The following is a 19,650-nucleotide window of genomic DNA, read 5'->3' as shown; positions in this document are numbered from 1 at the left end:
AGCAAACAAGCCGCTAATGACCTTCATTATGAGCGTAGGCGGGAGCGTTATCACAAGAAGACATCAAAATAACGACTGCGTATAATGAAGCGGGTGCGTTAGTCTGTTCACGCGTGCCCACACAAATATTAGAAAAAAAAAACGTTTCGTTACCCTACACCGAGAGCGACATTCCGCACAATTTGGCGGCCACGCAGTTTTATCAAGCGCTTTTGGTTTCGCCTACTTCGCCTTGACCGATACGCGCGACAGCACAGAAAGACAACGGACTGGCCAGAAAGCAGAACGTTCTTTGGGGTTAATTTGTTTCTTCACTCCGAGCCACAATATAGAAAAACGAGTGTTTTTATTAGTTATAGCCACATGGGGCAGCAATCCTTGCATACCCCCTCCCTCCACGCTTATTTGCGTAATCAGACACGCACAAAAAAAAGATGACCCACGTCTGCAGGCAACCACAGAAACGACTCTCGTTAATGGTGCGTGAAGGAAGAAATAGCTAGAGCCACCATATTCTTCGTCAATTTTTTAACAGTTTCCTTGCGAAGTTGTTTTTTTTTTCTGTTGCTTCATTGGAACCAGCAAACGAGGCGTCGGTCTCAGATACAAATGTAATGCGAGCCATCTCGAAGCGGTCCCGGCGTTTCGGCAACGCTAGTGCAACAGCATCATTTCTAGACGGTATCTGCTTCGACCATGGCGTGCGCTACGCGTAGTTCGCAAATATATCCACTTCTGTGGAGGCTGCAAGGTAATCAGCATATGCGCATGCTATCTCCTGTCCCAGGCGACCGCGCAGGATATTTTGGAAGATGTCATTAGAGTGAAGCGTAAACAAAATTGCGTACGTGGAATCTTGTTGAAAATAAGAATGGTAATTCCGTGTCTCACGACCCTCAAATATTGTATACGACGTACGGCATCACTCTTTTTGAGTCACGAATCTTAAATAAAGAATTCATAAATTCTCGAGTTTTACGTGTCGAAAACACCATATGATATGGAGCAGCGGCGGGCAGTATAGGGCGGGAATCCGAATGACGTACATGCATTCTTGATCGGGCCCGTTAACCTAAGCACATGAACATATTGGCGCGGGTGTCTATCCGCATATAATAATAAACACTAATAATATAATAACTACCACATATATTCGTGATGCCGTTAGGTTCTGAGAGTTCATGTAAATGTGTATATTCTCTTTACGTGTCCGCCGATAAAGATGAAAACTCTTTTGCGACTATTCTGGCATTCGGAGTTTCTAAAGTCGTCTGCCGCTTCTTGGATGCTGTTTTACCGGCCGGAAAAATAGCTTAAGCTTTCTTTGCAGTAAACTCATTTACCTAAGCTCATACCTAACCACATTTATATGTGCGTCATTGCAAACACTACACGATGTTTTTATGTTTTTTTTTTTGCTATGCCTTTAGTCAAGGTCCATTTACTAAAGCCTCTGGCTACCCTACTTTTCGATCCACTCAATGACCTCACCTCACGAAACACATAGCGTTGAACAATTGCTATTCGGCAAGAAACTTGCTAGATCCTAGATCTACACATATGTGGTATTGGGCGCGCGCATTTGGCAACGCTTGCACCTAAAGAAAGTGTTCAAAGATTGGAGCGAAGGCATCGAAATAGGCACATCTCGACTCTCTATTGCACTCATTTTCCCGATATGCTAATGATCGTTTTAGAATACCTTTACAAACTTATTTCCAACAGTTTATCAGGAGTCTATAATGCGGAAAAGCGGTTACAAACTGCCTAAATGTGCCTGATGGATTTTAACAGAAGAAGACTCAGCATATTGGAAGAGAAACAAACAGTGGATAGCGTACTGTCTGTATAAGGATGCAAACTTCAGACAAGCTGAGTCAACAAAGAAGCTCTGGATACACAGATTTGTACAGCTATAAAAAATAACCAAACACATTTACACTTCATACCATCGCCAAACAAACGATAGACGCAGTATTACTAGTTGTTGCTTGGCTAGTTGGTTGATCATTAAAATATAAAAGACGCAAGGCCATGTACGGAATCCTTCTTTCCTGCCCGGTTGCTTTGCTTTTTGTTACTTTCTATTTTCCACACAAATAGAGGATTTAATATAAAAATGACCGAATGCAACAAAAGTGCACAACCAGCATTAGTGAGAGTGCATGCACATGTTCTGAAGCACAGGCTCACAGAAAACAAAAAAAAAATACATGCTTACTTTTCTTAACAAAATGCACTGTTTCATTCCTTGGAAAACGCAAATAATATCACTTTTGTTTTCAATGGTATTACCAATGTACGATGGTTTTTTTTTTGTTTTTTATTAGCTTGGCCCACGTTGCTAGGAGCCCCTTGTGCGAATATCATAGGGTTGAAGATGCAGCGAGTGGATCCTGCATCGCTTGCGCCTTTGTTATAAGCAAACTCCAACAGTCACATTTTCTCGTCTACATATTCAAAGAAATCCTTAAATCGCAATACACTTTTCATAATTTGCAGGAAAGCAGCAAAAACGTGCTAGGAGCATTTGGTGAATGCTAAACAAAAAGCTGCAGCCGACCGCCGAAAGCCACACAGTCTATAAACAACCGCCAGCTTGCATTATGACTGTATTTTTGTAAACGCTGTTGTTGCCGAATATGTCACAATAGCGCAGATGAATGGTTGGTGGCTCCGGCGCCCAGATACGATCACATTAACCTGAGTGAGGTCCCCGTAGCTTTCATTAAAAAATCATCTCAGGTGAGCTGTGCTAAATTTCTAAAAGTACCGATACATGGCTCAAAGAAGCATATGCGCAGTAAAAAGTAAGCTTTGCGTTGTGCTAGTATATTTCGCACAGCTGCTGCGCTAAGAAGCCTCCAAGCACAATTAAGAATAACGAATGAGCTGCTTCGAGACTCAGAAAATACTGCGGAACGCAGTCACTGCAATGCCGTCACAACGTTGTAATGTGGTATCGGGAGCAAGGATAAGTTCATTATAAAAAAGGCGCAACACAACCGTCATGATCAGCCTTTCAAGGTTAACCGCTTTGGCGGTGGAACATTTTCTGGTGGTAACGCATTGTTTATTCTTTCTAGCAGCTAATATTTTCCTAAGTTTTATCAAAGTGTGCTTGACATCAAAGGGACTCTGAAGCATCTGTCCGTGTGTTGTAATTTTGTTAGCACCATTTTGTGGTAAACAACAATGCACGATGCAGAGAAATCTCTCTCTGTGTTTTTTTTGTCTTTTTAGAAGGAATACCGACTGCAGAGCAAAATGAATTTTCGGTTATTTGACGTATAGTATAGTGTAGTGAAAAACTTGTTCCTTCCATCATGGTTCGTACCTTCTTTCAGTCATTTTTTCCCTTTCCGTCATCATGTAGCATATGTTAGAGGCATTCTCTCAGGCGTTCCTCTAGATCTTTCCACTAGAAGATCTCACTATTTTTCTTGCAGTTCACAGTAGAGATGAGCGAAATGTATTGAGATAGACATATGCCTATGAGATTCATTTAACCTCTTCAATATACTCGATAGATTTCCTGCCGATTGAATTTAAACTAAAGAAGTATTCAGGGGTTTAGCTTTCTTTAGGAATTAATCATAAAATTTTGTGACTGTATAACCAATGTCATAAGACGATCCTGGAGATAGTGCAGTCGAACACAGCGGTAAAAAAACCTCACAGTAGTACGGTACCAGTGCGATGCTACCAGTGGTACAGGTGGTACTGGTAGCGATAGTACCGCCGCCATGCGGTAGCACCAGTTGCACCAGCGGTAAGGGGAGCGTTCTACCATTCTTCCCTTTCGACAGTTAGTGCTTCTATAAGCGGTCGTTGAGACTTGGTGCCCACAGTCGAAGACGCAGACAATGTCATTAAGACGCTGCGCCTCTGGTCACAGCGGCAAACCGTTTGCAGTCAAGCGATCACGGTGCATCGGGTTCTAAACTGATCCTTGAGGAAGTGGCGCTCGAAATACCCCGGTTGGCTCTTGGGTACGGGTATGCCACGCTGGTAAAGGGAGCGCCTTCCATAACACGTATCACGACCTAGTGCCACAAACAAGCACACCAACACGACATCCCGAATGCAGTCTCCATAAATAGGTGGGTGAGTTCTTCATAAATGCTTCGAGGAATTATATTATGTCAGCTACCCTAAAACATTGCATATTTATATGCAGTAGCAACTCTCCGTTAACCAGTTTGTCAGTTACAAGCATAGTGAAAGTTGTAGGACGCCCAAGCAATTGAAAATATGCGAAACTTATTGTGTCGGGATATGGGGCGATGCCCACTGGCCCTCTGCCTCAACACACCGAGCCCCGCGGTTGGCGCAGCCTGCGCATCAACCGCGGTCCGGTACAAGCTCGAGGAAACAATAGACGACAACCACGTGTACACTCGGACAGCATTTATTACGACTGCAACTAACACTTCGAGCAGGCCAGCTAGCTATAGTTGATATTGCTGAGGGTTCCCTCGAAGAGAATAATACACTAGGTAAAGAAGGGCTTCCGACTTACCAACTGGGGAATACAGGGGGGCCGCGGCGTTTGCCGCGGCAAGAACGCGGTTGACTAACCACGTGCGGGAATACGGGAGCGGCGGCGGAGACTTCCGCCATCGCCGCTTGCTGGAGACCAAAGAGACCCGGGCGATATCAGCGGGATCTCACGTGACCCACCCGGTGGCGCTGATAGTGCTTGCGATTCCCGCGCTCCGCCCGCGGAAGGAAAGTTTCCCCTCTCCCTGGCACGCATGCGCTTGACGCGATGTTCGCTGCCCGTGCGGCTGTTATGGGACCCGAGGATTCCCACATCCCTCCACCCTTAAATATTGCCCTACGGCGGAGAAATCGCTGGAACGACGGCATTGGCAAAGTATCCGGGCAGATGCGATGGTAAACTCCGGCAATCCACGGCAATCCACGTTGATAGGCAGCACAGTCCTGTGTTGCGGCCGCCCACATGTGGCAGCCGTCAGTGGTTGACGATGACGGGGGCTGAAGATGGCTTGCTCTCAAGATGCGCGCCGCATAGTCCACCCGGGAACAGCGGGTCAGGACTTTCTCGAAGCGGCGCGCGTGCCGGCTCGATGAACCTCGCACCGACGCACCCTCGTGGGAGTGTATGATGGTGGGCCTACCTCATTGTGGCGGCCATGTGCTGCTGCATCGGGCCGCGAACAGGGAGGGGCCGAGACAGCAGGCAGGGACGTGGACCATGGCACCAATAGCAAGTCGAGGCGGCTTCACTCGTTCTGCAAAGTCGCTCAAATGCACTCCACAAACACTTAGAATTAAGACAGTAGAGGCCGCCGCAGCGTCGGCCGTCTGACACGATGCTGAACCACCCGTCTACCGCATAGCTTTATGCGGCAACGAGAAAAAAAAAACAACCCAGATCGTTTGAATGAAGTTATTCGCTTCGACCGAATGTTTCCGGTCTGATACAGCGCGAAAGTGGGCGATGCTCGTATGAACAAAGCGCTCTCCGGTCCCCCGAAATTTCGGTTATTCCGCCCGCAAAATATTGAGTTCATCTGAACAAAATAAGCTTTCTATTTCGAACGAGGTTTCTCCGCTCGGCGAGTATAGTAGAACTAGCGAATCCGGTTGAACCCGCTAAATGTCACGGCATGATCATCTTCGAACATGCGACCGGCAGCTCCGCAGAGCCTTAGGCCTAATCGCGTCCATGACGGATACCAATTCCACAAAAGACCCATAAAGGGTTCCAATGAGTCGCCGCGAGGAGATGCAGGCCTAGCTAAGTGGTCCCCGCTCGCTGCTCAACACGCAGCTTCCGAGCAGACTCCTGGGACTGCGCCCCGCTGACGTCCTAGCCAGCGTTTCCGGCGCCCAGCTCCCAGAGCCAACGATACAGCAAGGAGGCTATTTACATATGTACAGGGAAAATCGACCACTGCGTCGGCTGCTGCACTCACTCGCCTCGGACGTACTCTTAGGAGAAAACTTGCTGCAAATCTCAGCGTCTACACGAGTTCGGTGACACTAGTGCAGCGTTAACTCGCACTCAAGAAAGCACATGCCCAATCTAGCTAGAAATCACGCCTTCGGTTGAGGCCTAACGCTGGTCCGGACAAAGCCTTCAGGCTTCCTCGCATCCGAACCGATCGTCGTCCCGTTTTCCAAGAGCTTGCCCCACATTGGGCGCCAAAATGTCGCGATATGGGGGTGATGCCAACGGCCCTCTGTCTCGACACACCGAGCCCCGCGGTTGGCGCATGCCTGCGCATCAACCGCGGTCCGGTACAAGCTCGAGGAAACAGTAGACGACAACCACGTGTACACTCGGAAAGCATTTATTACGACTGCAACTAACACTTCGACCAGGCCAGCTAGCTATAGTTGACATCGCTGAGGGTTCCCTCGAAGAGAATAATACACTAGGTAAAGAAGGGCTTCCGACTTACCAGCTGGGGAACACGAGGGGGGGGGGGGGGGGGGGGGGCGGCGTTCGCCGCGGCCAGAACGCGGTTGAATAACCACGTGCGGGAATACGGGAGCGACGGCGGAGACTTCCGCTGTCGCCGCTTGCTGGAGACCAAAAGACCCGGGCGATATCAGCGGGATCTCACGTGACCCACCCGGTGGCGCTGATAGCGCTTGCGTTTCCCGCGCGCCGCCCGCGGAAGGAAAGTTTCCCCTCTCCCTGGCACGCATGCGCTTGACGCGACGTTCGCTGCCCGTGCGGCTGTTATGGGACCCGAGGATTCCCACAATTGTGGCTATGTTTTTTCTTTACACTTCTGAAATATCTGTGTATTCTAATACATCCCAAATGAAAATAAAACTCAATTATTCATGTTTTCATCAGCAAAGAAATATATGCAATAAGTGAATGAAAAAAAAGACGGTAATTGAGACATGCGAACTCTTTTTTTTAATTGTTGCGAAACAAACGAACGAAATGAATGAATCAGGTTTTTATCTTCAAAGAGGACTGGTCTGTGGTCTAATTAGAAAGTGGGGTTATTTGGGTGTGGGTGGCGTAGTGTGGCCATATTGTGATCCTCTTTGTCGCGCCCTTTACGCAAGCCATCTTCCACAATTAGAGTAGCGTTTTCTTTGCGTATCAGAAACCCCAGGGTGTCGTCCATGCCTCTTAGGGCCACGCCCTTGTGGGCTTATCTCGGAGGGGGCAAAGTTCCTCGGAGTCCTATTTCAGGTGTTTATTGCAATGAAAAAAAAAATATATTTCATTTTGTTTTTTATAAAGGGTCGCGAAATGGTTTCAAACCTTGGTCGTAGAGAACACCGAACACACGACCACACAAACGTTAATTCCTCTTCATCCGTGTTTTCAAAGGCAAAATTTTTAACATGAACATTTCCCAACACGCTCAGCTTTCTGTCGATATAGCTGTTTATGCAACATCTGTTATACTGATAGGTTATATTTACAAAATATATAACTGTACTCTGACACAAGGGAACGGCAGCAGTCAGTACGATGGAAAACTCTTGAAGCAGGCTTCATTTGCATAAAAAGAAAAACGAGGTCAATATTTACGGAACAATCGTGTGATTGCGCGTGCAATTACCATATGTTTATGCAACTGAAAACATAAGGACACAATCTTGTAACAAAACACAGTTAGGTCTTGCGAACTCGTGCTTCATTTATTTCTTCGCTAATGGCACTAAAATTACCCATCGGGATTCGTGCAGTGGGGTCTATGAATGACGGTGTTTTGTTTACCTAAATTAGGTACAATAGAAGAATCCTGACCAGTCAAGAAGCTCATTTTCTAAGGCATTCGCTGATTAGCGGGAAAGTCGCGGGTTCAGTCCCGGACACGGCGGCTGCCTTTTTACTGAGATGGAAGGCCAGAAATGTGTGTGGAGTGCATGTTTTGCACGTTATAGATCCCCAGATCGTCAAATTTATTACGCAGATCCTAATACGGCCGGCCGCATAATCTTAATTGGGTTGTAAACTAAAACCCGAAAATTAGTTTATTTTCGCATAAACCTGCTCAAGCCGAAGCAGATCTCTTTGGACATCCCGATGCAAGGTTAACAAAAACTTTGTTACGAAGGAGAAGGAGGAGGAATATACTTTATTTTTTGCAGCAGATTTGTGAGACCTAGGCCTCTCTACCTAGATGACGGCCTCAAGCCCTTGGGCTCTTGCGGCATCTTCGGCCTGCTGGATTGCCTTAAGTTGGTCTTCCGGTGCAGAGCTGAGCAGCGCGGTCTCCCACTGCTCTCTCGTTTTGTGTGTTTTATTTTGTGTGGTCGTCCCAGGACAAACCCAAACCATATGTTGCAAATAAGCCCTTTCTTGACACAATCTGCATCTATTGGTGTAATGTTCTGGATAAAAACGGTGGTAGGCCACAGGGTTCGGATATGTATCTGTTTGTAACAAGCGCCATGCCGTCGTTTGCCGTTTACTTAGCGAGGAGTGTGCCGGGGGGAAACGGGCCCTGCCCAATTTATAGTGTTTGGTTATTTCGGTAAAGCTGATCATCCAGTCTATCTCCGTTCCCATTATTTGCGTGTCACCTGCTCGGTCCGTCAGTTCTCGAGCCAGGTTGTGCGCTATTTCGTTCCCCGGAAGAGAGGAGTGTGTGGGTACCCTTATAATGTAAACATCTCGAAGTTCACGAACGTTGGCTAAAATTATTAGCATTTCCGGCGAGATTCTTCCGGCGAGAAGGTGGTCTTGGTGTCACTGACTCCAAGATGTTGGCCTCCGTGGAGGCTATGGCCAGTGCAAAGGCAACCTCCTCCGCCACCTCCGCCTTCCCTGTTGCTACAGTCTCAATAAGTTTGGAGTCACCCTCGAGACTCGTAGCAACTATCGACATACTCTGTCTATTTGTGTACTCCGCCGCGCCCACACAGACTACGTCCTTGGCACTACTGAATCTTTTGTGGAGAGCTCTCGCTCTTGCGATTCGTCTATCTTCGCGAAACTCCGGGTGCATGTTTCTGGGGAATGGGGGTACTGAGAGATGTTCCCTTATTTTCCTTGGGATGTCTCCCCGCAGTCCGTGCTGTGTTTCGTAGGTTATTCCGATGTCGTCTAAGATGTGTCTACCCGTCAACCTCTGCGTTAGTCTTTCATACTGCGCCACTCAAATGGCCCCAATAACTTCGTCTAAAGTGTTGTGCAGCCGAGCGCTGGGAACCTCTCGTTTAACGTATTTGCTGGAAGTCCCAAGGCTTGCTTATACGCGCTTCTTATGGTGCATTCTATCTGGGCTTTCTCCGCAGCGTAGAGCTTAAGGTATGGCACCACATATACGATACGACTGATTACGGATGTTTGGAATAATTGAATAAGATTCAGCTCTTTCATGCCATATTTCCTGTTCGATATCTCCTTTATTAGGCTGATTGTTTGGTGAACACACACTATTATCCAGTAGTCTAATGGTTTCTGCAATACGACCATTTTCGTATATGCGGAGTCCCAATATTCTTAGGCTCTCCGCTACCGGTATCCTGGTACCTTCTACTGTGACCACAACGTCCCGGCCTTTCCTTAATACTTTTTCGACCCCTGCATATGGGTGTGTTGAGCAGAAGTTGTGATTTTTGAGAGTAACATCGCAGTCTCTTGTCTCTGATGCAGTCTTCGACCATGTTGACTGCTGTTTGGAGGATCTCTTGCATATGCCCATCGCTTCCAGCCGCCACCCAGAGGGTGATGTCGTCCGCATATAGGCTGTGTCCGAGTCCTATATTTTCGAGTCTTGCAGGGAGAGTGATGATTGCCAAGTTAGATTAGAAAGGGGGATAGTACCGATCAAAGCAGAGTACCCCTATTACCTATTTTGATCTCCTCCGATTTGCTTCCTCCAATTGTAATCATTGCCGTACGATCCGTCAGAAGTCTTTGATGTGCGCGTATGTCTTACGTCCTAAATCCAGCTCTTGGAGATTTTGTAGTACTGCCTTGTGCGTGATAGTGTCAAAGGCCTTTGTTAGATCGAGCCCTAGTATCGCCTTGGTATCTAGAGTTTTCGCACCCGCATCTATAATGTGATGTTTCAGTTTGAGCACAATATCCAGCGTCGATAACTTTGGTCGAAATACAGCCATGCTATGTGGGTAAAGTCCTCCATCATCCATCTATCTCGTAAGACGTGTCAGAAGCAAGTGTTCCATGAGTTTACCGATGCAGGAAGTCAGCGATATCGGCTTTAAGTTTTGGTTTCTTTCCACGCTTCGGTATAAAGATAATTTGGGCTGCTTTCGATTGACTTGGAATGCCACCTTGCTCCCAGCACTTATTCATGTAGTCTGTGAGAGCTCGGATGGATTCATCGTCGAGGTTCCAATTAAAAACTGGCAACGAATGCGTGCGCCCCTCTTGCGTTGAAGGGTATGCGTTCTGTGTTTCAGAGAAAGAGATTTGCACTATTACTCTAAGATTAGATGGAACGCTTGTGTATTTCTGTTTGCGCTCATCAAGCAGACGTGTATTCGTGATGCTTGTGCTTATAGAGGCTGTCAATGATGCTTACAATAGCAAATTTATTGTACTTCATATAATATTGCAAGAAATATCTCGTATAACAGTGTGCACTCGGCTGGCGAAGCAAAGCTATCATGCTTTTTCATAAGCTCTTTCTTTGTTTTTGGCTGAGCGTGGATAGCGTTTTATTTTTCCTAATGTGCTTGTACCATGGTGCCAGAAATTAAACGTACGACTTGTCGAGAATTGCAGAGCGTTGTTCTATAAAAGAAGAGCTAGTAATTTTTCGACATAGCAGAATGAAGCATTTTGAACGAAGGAGGCATATGGAATTTTAATAACTTTAGAAAACTGTGCAAGGCTGTGCATTTGGAGAAAGGTTACTAGCGCACTGCATACAGCAGTGTTTGAATATATCCAGAGATATGTCAGGATAAGAAGTGCGCGAAATATAGATCCATGCAGGAATATTTAAGAACCAGTGCGACGTTCCACTGATTCAGCCACCTTTGCAAACATGGATACTAAATGAACTTTGTTGACTAGCATGGATATTCGGCTTTGCAGGTATTACATACTTAAAACAGGTTAAGCGCATTATATGATGTGAACATCAAACAAGACACACACAAGCGCTAGTAGCGCTCGTGTGTTTCTTCTTTCACGTCCTCGTCATCTATGCGCTTAACTGTTCCTCAGTTTCTTGACAAGTTGTTTATTTTACAGACAATGTATTGTTTAACGAGCATTATTCTTAAAGGAGCAGTGTAATAAAGCACTTTTGAAATCTTTCGACGCCAAACCAGGAGCAGATCACTCATTGTAAGCTTTAGTCTTCTGAGTTCTTTTTCGTCTCAACGTTTTCATTACCGTATCTCACAGAGGCTGCTACACAGGAGTAATAGAAAGCTTCTCAGTGTCTGCGTCAGAGATGTCTAGCTTTGGCGCTTATATACACCCTAACATAAGCCAGCGTTGCGAGCTACGCTCCCAATCTAACAAAAATGATGAGCAAGCAGGAGAAAAAATGGGGGAAACGCCTTATGTCGGTTACACTTCATTACTGGACACAAAGGTCTCGCTCGGCATCGTATATGCGATTTGCCCGGATTGATAAGTCCCATGTAGCAAGATCAGTGGCTGGGACCAGATCGCGAAGCCAATTATCCCTGGCAACTTCCAATTAGGGTTGGCGCCAGGTCAACGAATCGTCACCCTGGGATTTGTGGCGATCCACAGCAAGAGTTCTATTGCAGGCCCGAAGAAACATTGCTTTCAGGCTCGCTCTGCGGGCGATCAGATGTTTCAATTACCACCCTTTGAGTTTTACGCCTAACCGCCGTGATTGTAATCGGATTTGGTTCTGTGTAACGAAAAAATTACTTACAGGCCTCGAAAAAATGAAGGAAAAAAGAAGCGTTGAAGAATGAGCCGCAGAATAGTTTTATCGCGCTTTCTGCCTAAACGCAGGGCTGCAGAACAAAGCGGGACCAGCACATTTGAACTCGAGTGAAGGGAGAAAAATTGACTTGTTGCCAAAAAAAAAAAAGAAACGTTGCTAGCTGTGTGAGCCTGTGATTTACGAAGCAATAAAAAAATATATAAATTTGATCTCTGGGACGATCCAGTTTACTGGAAAACGGTCCAGAATAATTCAGGCTGCCCAAGGGGGATGGTGCATTGTTTTATGAAACATAATTTTGCCCATAAACGGATAAATGACGCCGTAGGCTGTTGACCTTATCTATTCAATTGCAGAATATTTTTTCGGATGTTGGCAACTGACACGTCCCATTACATTGCTTCCAATCATTGATGAACGGCTCCATCTTAAAAACGTGCCCCATTATTTTCCACACATCTGACTGGTTCAATCATGAATGATAGTGAACAGCCAACAAGTTTGTTAAGGTTATACAAATTTAACTCAAGGTGTTGTAGACTCCAATGAACACAGTAGGATGATGTTTTATACATTTTTATTTAGTACGCATAGTCACAACGAACATAAATATAAATTTATTGTACTATCACACATGCCTCATATTTTTGTTATAGAGAGACGGTCTGCCGCCTAAAAGAAATCAACAACCGACTCATTGGCTGGAAGCACTACGAAAACAGAAAATAATTTTTTTCATTCTCGCGAACAAGGTGCAGGACATCGAACATCCTTTCAAACATTTTAATGCGTTCACGAAAATGTCCACGCGTAGAAATACTCAACAGGTTGAACTGAAATGTAGCCACATTATATATGCAAGGTTCCACGCAACAATGTCACAGCATCTTCTTTTTTTCAGCCTTTTACCGACTGACCAAAAGAATTCGCGTGCCGAAATATGCATGCAGCTGAATTGTCCTGAATGAGACACTGGACACTGACAGGCTTCTATAATGAGTCTCTAACATTCAAAAAGCGTCAGTCACATGCTGGACTGTGGAGTGATTATTGCTTTCTTGATACTGCATTCTGTGCCATATTACATAGCTTTTTTACCAATCACATGAAAAGTAATTCTTATGGAACTATATATTCAAGCCTCGAATAGACGAAAATACGCTTTATTAATTAATTAATTTATTTATTTATTTATTTATTTATTTATTTATTTATTTATTTATTTATTTATTTATTTATTTACATTCAATGCCCAGAGGCGTTACGGAAGGTAGTGGGAAAAAACATAATTTTTGTGAGGTTAGCGGCTAGTATATACGATATTAATTGTCGAGAGCGGATTTAAATGCAGAAATGCTTGGAATGGTGACAATGGAGGTGGGCAGGTGGTTCCATTCCTTCAATGTATTTGGCAAAAATGAATCAGAAAATAAGTTAGTATGGCAAAAAGTGATTCCAACTTTATGACGGCGATTAGTACAAGACAAATAAGATGGCTTGTTAAGAAGTTCATTTTTCATATGGGGATTATGAAAAAATGTCATGAAATAAGGATAAACAAAACAATTTTCTGTGCAGAGAAAGGTTAGCCAGTTTCAAAATATGTTTTATGGACGATGCAGTTAAAAAGCGGGGAATGATTTGACAGAATGAAACGCGCACTACGGCGTTGCGCTGACCCGAATTGGCTATTAAGAAATTCTTTACTGGGATCCCACAAAGCGCATGCATATTGAAGCTTAGACCTTACAAGTGTTTTGTATAATGTTAATTTAAGAGAAGATGGTGTCTTTGAAAAGTGGCGGCGTAAGAAACGTAACGTGGGATTATCATTGTTCACGACGTAGTTGACATGGGTTTGCCAAGAAAGGTTAGCAGTCCGGTGAACACCTAAATACTTATACGTGGTTACCTCGTCTAGTACAGGTTATCACGTATCACGTACCAAGCCATCAGTGTGATAAAGAGGAGGTTTTAAAGTAGAACGTTTTCGGGAGATTCTTGTTACTTTACACTTTTTACGTTGAAATGCATTTGCCATGCGTTGCACCAGGTAGGTCAAATTGAAGTGCCGCAAGAACAGTGTGAGATGATATTATGCGATAAATTGCGGAGTCATCAGCATATAAACTGATGGCTGATTGAAATACATTTGCCAGGTTGTTAATGTAGACTAAATATAGAAGTGGGCCAATAGACAAAACCCTGCGGCATACCAGAAGTAACTGAACAGAACGAAGAATCAAAATTGTTAGCTGTCACAAATTGCGTTCTATTAGAAAGAAAATTTTCAGTCCATGCTAAAATGTAAAATCATTGTTTAATTTGCTTAACTTTAAACGAAGTAGACGGTGAGAGACAAGGTCAAACGCGTTCTGAAAAACCAAGAATATACAGTCTACAAAACACATATTTTCAAGAGCAGCGAACATTTCACTGGTCAAGCAAGTTACTTGCGTCTCACACGAAAATTATTTACGACACGCATACTGTTTCGTCGCAAAGAATGCATTACACTCGAGGAAATTAATTAAAGAAGAGTAAATAATAGGCTCTGATTGTTTGCAAGGAATGCTATCTAATGATATGTCTGTAATTAAATGGTGAATTGACGTCACCAGACTTCAAAAGTGGTACCACCTCGCCCACCTTCTAATCACTAGGTAACTGGGCAGAAGCGATGTACTGTGAGAAAAGTCCTGTTAATATAGTAGAGGTGTACATTGCAGTGTTCTTCAAAAATTTTTAGTTGATACTGTCCGATCCGCGACAAAGACAATTTCAAGCTTTTCATTAAGTGCAACACACCAAAAGAATCTATGAGCACAGGATCCATCGGTGGGTAATCCATTCTACAATACGAAGATGACACTTGGGAAACAGGTGACACTTGGGAAAATGACATCGCGAACGTTTCGTTTAACATAAAACAACATTGAGCAAGTGGAATAGGGACACTGTCATTATTGTTTAATGAGATTGTATTGTGTTCAGAACCACAAATTATGTTCCAAAACTTTTTAGGATATTCAATGGGTAATGATGGGAAAGTTTTAGCGAAAAAAACATCCTTGGCGTCACATGCTGCCATTTTTAAATACAAAAAGAAATACTACGCAAGAATACTAAACTGAACAAAAACTTGGGTTGTTTTTTAACAGTGATAATACATTCCTTGATTATTTGTTTGCAGATGGTGTTGTGAAGAGTGTTTCAACTTAGGAGACGAGAAACAAGACGGTCTATCCCTCCTTAAGTGATGACGCCCACGGCTGTGAGTCTAATATCATCAGCTGCAGCACATTCTGGGAACAAAAGTACTTCGGAGTATCTTACAAATATTTCCACAATGCCTACATCAGACCCAAGTGTAGCTTTGACGACCACAGTCGCGGTACTAATGCAAAAGACTCTAACTGCAGTTCGCTCCGGTTCAGCCTGTAACACCAGCAGTCAACTTTGTATGGAACATGAAGCGGCCAACGCTTCCAGGTCGTCGTTCCTGGAACAAGATCGGAGCGATTACGATGACTACGGTGAGATCAAGGTAGTGGAAGAGGTGCTTGCCATTGCTGTGCCGATACTCTTCGGTGTGATCGCCGTCATAGGATTTTTCGGCAACGCCCTCGTGGTCCTTGTGGTGCTGTGTAACCCCCAGATGAGATCAACCACCAACATTCTTATTATCAATCTCGCTATGGCCGACCTTCTGTTCATCGTCTTCTGCGTGCCATTTACGGGTTGGGATTACACGCTCAACTACTGGCCGTTCGGCGACACCTGGTGTAGGATCGTGCAGTACCTCGTGATCGTCTGTGCGTACGCGAGCATTTACACGCTTGTCCTGATGTCCCTGGACAGGTTCCTCGCTGTAGTTCATCCGATAACGTCCATGACCATACGAACGGAGAGGAATGCGTATCTGGCCATTCTATTCACATGGATCCTGATTCTCCTGGCCTGCATACCGGCGCTCTACTCTCACGGCATGATCATCGAGGAGGCCTACTCGTCGTGCACTTTCCGCGTCGACAAGGGCTACAACATAGCCGCCTTCCAGATATCCTTCTTTATGTCTTCCTTCGTCGTTCCATTGGCTCTTATCTTCATACTCTACGTCCTCATGCTCAAGCGTCTATGGCTTGGAGTCGCTACCGGTGGACGGGTGAGTGCGGAAAGCGTTCGCTCCAAGAAGCGTGTCACCCGACTAGTCGTGGTGGTTGTGCTGGTGTTTGCTGTGTGCTGGTGTCCCGTGCACGTCGTGCTGGTGCTTAAGAGTTTGGACCTCTACGGCAGACCGATGAATCCTCCCCGCATTGTCGTGCAGATTGCGTCGCAGGTGCTCGCTTACACGAACTCGTGCGTGAACCCGTTTTTGTACGCTTTCCTGTCGGACAACTTCCGCCGGAGCTTCCGCAAGGCCATCTTCTGCTACAGGAAGGCTTCCGGCAGAAGCGTCGGTGGGACCGGATCGTGTACCGCGCGCACACGGACGCCAGACGACACAGAACGGACAGAGCGGGAGACGACAGCTACGTGCATCACGAAGGCGTCCAACCAATCAAATGATATTTTGTAGTGGCAGCACCTGATTGTATTTCCACGAGACAGCAAAGCACATGACAGCCGTAAGAAATAAAATCTCCCATTAGACTTTGTACCACTGTGAGATGGACGATCATTACAAGATATCGGTACAGCATCGCACAAACTTTGCTAACGTAGACGTACCTGCCGTTGGCGGCACTATAGCGAATGGTCGTGTATGTCTCATCGCCCGACTCTCTGGAGCTGCTGGAACAGGTGGTCGTGGCGAGCGGACGGGCAAGCCTGGAGACTTCTCTGTGCAGCCCAGACAATTTTATACTACGTGTGCATAAACGTTCTGCTTGTTCCTTTGTACCGGGACCATCAGCTGGACTATCAGCCGTGGATCCACTATGGGAATTCGGGGACACCGAAAGCTTGTCACGCTGCCAGCTATTGTAAGCCGCCATGAACGTAACAGTATTGAATGGCGCCCGAACAAAAAGTAAGTACAGAAATATACTTCACTAAGGTCGTGTTGATATGCTTAGTTTTGCGCCAAGCGATGAGTGGCATAGATTTCGCCTTTCTAATAAGAGTACAACGTGCTTTGGTCGCGCATTCTCCTAACACGTCACCACTTCAGCTGCGTCAGCCTGTACGCCTGCGATATTGAGGCACCCAGCATCGCTAGTGTGTCTGTGCTGTGCTAAGTCTCCGTTATGACAGGAGGTGCTTCAGCGAATCTAAAAAACGAAGCGCGTGAGTACAACCGTTTAAGCAGATGGCTTGTCATGAAGACCGATGATTATTACAGTGGCATTCGAGAAAATTGGGCGTTGTTTAGGAAGCGCGAAGGAGGAGCTTAATGTAGAAATGTCCAAACCGTAGGCTGAACAATACTCCTGTGTGCGTTGTTGGAAACACGGTTGCGAATACAGAGTTTATACTGTCTGAATATTATGACCATTGTGGCATTTCCTGTGTACATAAATTGTGGACGAACTATGTGCTCGCCGTATACCGTTGCCTTCATCATTATCGCAGGATTGGGTAACTGATACTGTAACGTAACATGGTTGGCGTTGCTGTAAGGGTTTTATTTGCTTCACCCTACCTCATGCAGTCTCGTTATATTACACTGTTCCGAATTTTCGATTTTTTAAAGAACACTTAAACCATATCTTCAGCCAAGTGAACGATTTAGTGAAATCGTAGTGTATTTTTACTTAACCTTAATCTTGTGCCCTGTTCCATTGATTGGGGGTTTCTGAATATGCTGCCCCTGAAACATAGCTTGTCCCCGTTTAGCCGACTAGTCACGTACAGGGCACCGTGCTGTTGTTCAGGATTGATGTTTTGTGACGAGGTTTATTAGAAGTCGCACTACCGATATGTATTCGTCTTGACGACTTTCGACGAAAAGCTACCATGATTACTACTTATGTCGAAAATTACAATCACTATATTTCACTTCTTTTCTTCTTACGTGTCGCTCACTCTGCGACCTGCGTGGTACCTGACTCAATCACTCACTAGAATGTGTTCTCGCGCCCGTGAGATTTTGCGATGCTCCTTTTGGTCTATCAATGTCTCCAGTATCATGACGGATTGGGCAGGCGATGAAGTGGTCAGGACACGTATTGTTTGCGTACTGCGAAGTTCATAGAAATATGACCACGCCAACCCTTACTGTTTTTCGCGCACAACGGTACCTGCACTTCTATGTATCATAGATTATTTTCGTTCACCGGAAGTTTCGGCTGAGTAAGAGAGTTACTGTTGGCAGCTGTGTTCATGTTGTAGTGCCGCATAGGGAATTTCTAGTTCCTGAGCTGATTGCAGGATGCGTTGTGGTCGCGAGTGTTATGAAATGTTAGACCTAATGACTTTCCGTTATTTCTTTTTACCAATATACTGTACTATTTTCATTCCAGTGACAGTGCTGTCACCCCATAGATGTCTCACTTTATTTGTTTATTGCGCTTGGTGCAACAATAATTCAGCACGTGACAGCAAAAATTTGTGAAAGTATACTTTCGCGCGGCAAGCCCTTCACGGCAGGTGACAGCTCCTTTATTTTATGTATGTGTGAATTTATTGACGTATACAAATGAGATGTTTATAATAATGATGTTTATAATGAGATGTTATAATGAGATCGAAGACAAAATGTGTTGTTTGATGCTTGATTGCCGTGTTTCTCTCATCTTAATCTGATAATATGGAAGCGAATGTGCTATTGTAGTGTGACTGTCTTTCTTATTTATTGTCAAGCGTGAACCATCATGCCGTTGGGAATCGTTATTTGCAGGTAGAGGGGTTGGTTATTGCTTCTACAACAATTAAGATATGCTGTGTTGTTCAGTGTTCACTACATAATGTATTGCCCTTCAGCTAGATGTTTGGTGGTATTGTAAATATATCACATTGATGTTATGCCTTCAAGTGTATATCTGTCCAATCAATCATGCATGAGCACTCAGTAACGGACCCACTCTTCTCATGTATTATGACAGCATGCACTGACCCAACTGCGTCATTGCTAACACACTGTTCAGAGTTTAATGGCATTGTGTGCTACTCTATTTGAGGTACTCACACACTATAAAGAAGTCTTATCTGCTGTCTAACACGGAGTTATCTATAAGAAAGCATGTTTATTGTTTCGCCGTATTCCAAATGATTGAACTCATTGCCTCATTGACTCTGTTGAAAAGTGTGAATAAAGTCGCCCTCTGCCTCCACAAGAGACGCACAGGGTTTGTTCACGTGACGTCTCCTCAGTTTCAAGCCAGGTTTCCCTTCAAATAACTTATTGTACCTCTCCTAACCGGTGGCTACTGCATACCAAACACAAGAGAATACACAAGCGGAGTTCTAAACAAGGCATTACAAATTTGTTAGGCCACAACGTACGTGTGGGCATGTCCATCTTAAGTGAAGCTTGTGTTCAACTGAAGAGCATATTGACAAGTTCGGAATTTTTTTACCTAATTTCATCATTTAAACTTGTGCAGACTCCTGTGAGTAGGCATTGGATATGTTGTTTTTACATCTCATCTATCGCGGTATTACTGCAAAATGGACGGCAACAAAAAGACATACCTTCGTCCCACCCGTTGTTATTTTATCCCTTCAAAGTGTGAACCTGCTTCCGGCTTTGATATTTATTATTTGGTTTCCTAATATATAGCCATTACACCCATCTAAACTGGCCATTCATCCACACACGAAGTGATGCACTATATCGCTATCCTGTGCATTT

General features: G+C 44.8%; 1 protein-coding gene across 2 annotated transcripts in view; it reads left to right on the top strand.

Annotated features, from left to right (window-relative positions):
* Positions 1-19,157, top strand: part of LOC119453778 (allatostatin-A receptor) — a 35,882-nt gene extending 16,725 nt beyond the window's left edge. For both annotated transcript variants that reach the window (XM_049668502.1, XM_037715833.2), the window contains one exon: positions 15,049-19,157. In XM_049668502.1, coding sequence (XP_049524459.1) covers positions 15,115-16,434 — 1,320 coding nt within the window. In that variant the 5' untranslated portion in view covers positions 15,049-15,114 and the 3' untranslated portion in view covers positions 16,435-19,157. The remainder of the gene's footprint in view (positions 1-15,048) is intronic.
* Positions 19,158-19,650: the final 493 nt, after the last annotated feature.

Source organism: Dermacentor silvarum, chromosome 5, assembly GCF_013339745.2.
Source record: "Dermacentor silvarum isolate Dsil-2018 chromosome 5, BIME_Dsil_1.4, whole genome shotgun sequence".
NCBI lineage: Eukaryota > Metazoa > Arthropoda > Arachnida > Ixodida > Ixodidae > Dermacentor > Dermacentor silvarum.
The sequence above is the reverse complement of the archived record's forward strand: the minus strand, read 5'-3'. Positions and strand labels throughout refer to the sequence as shown.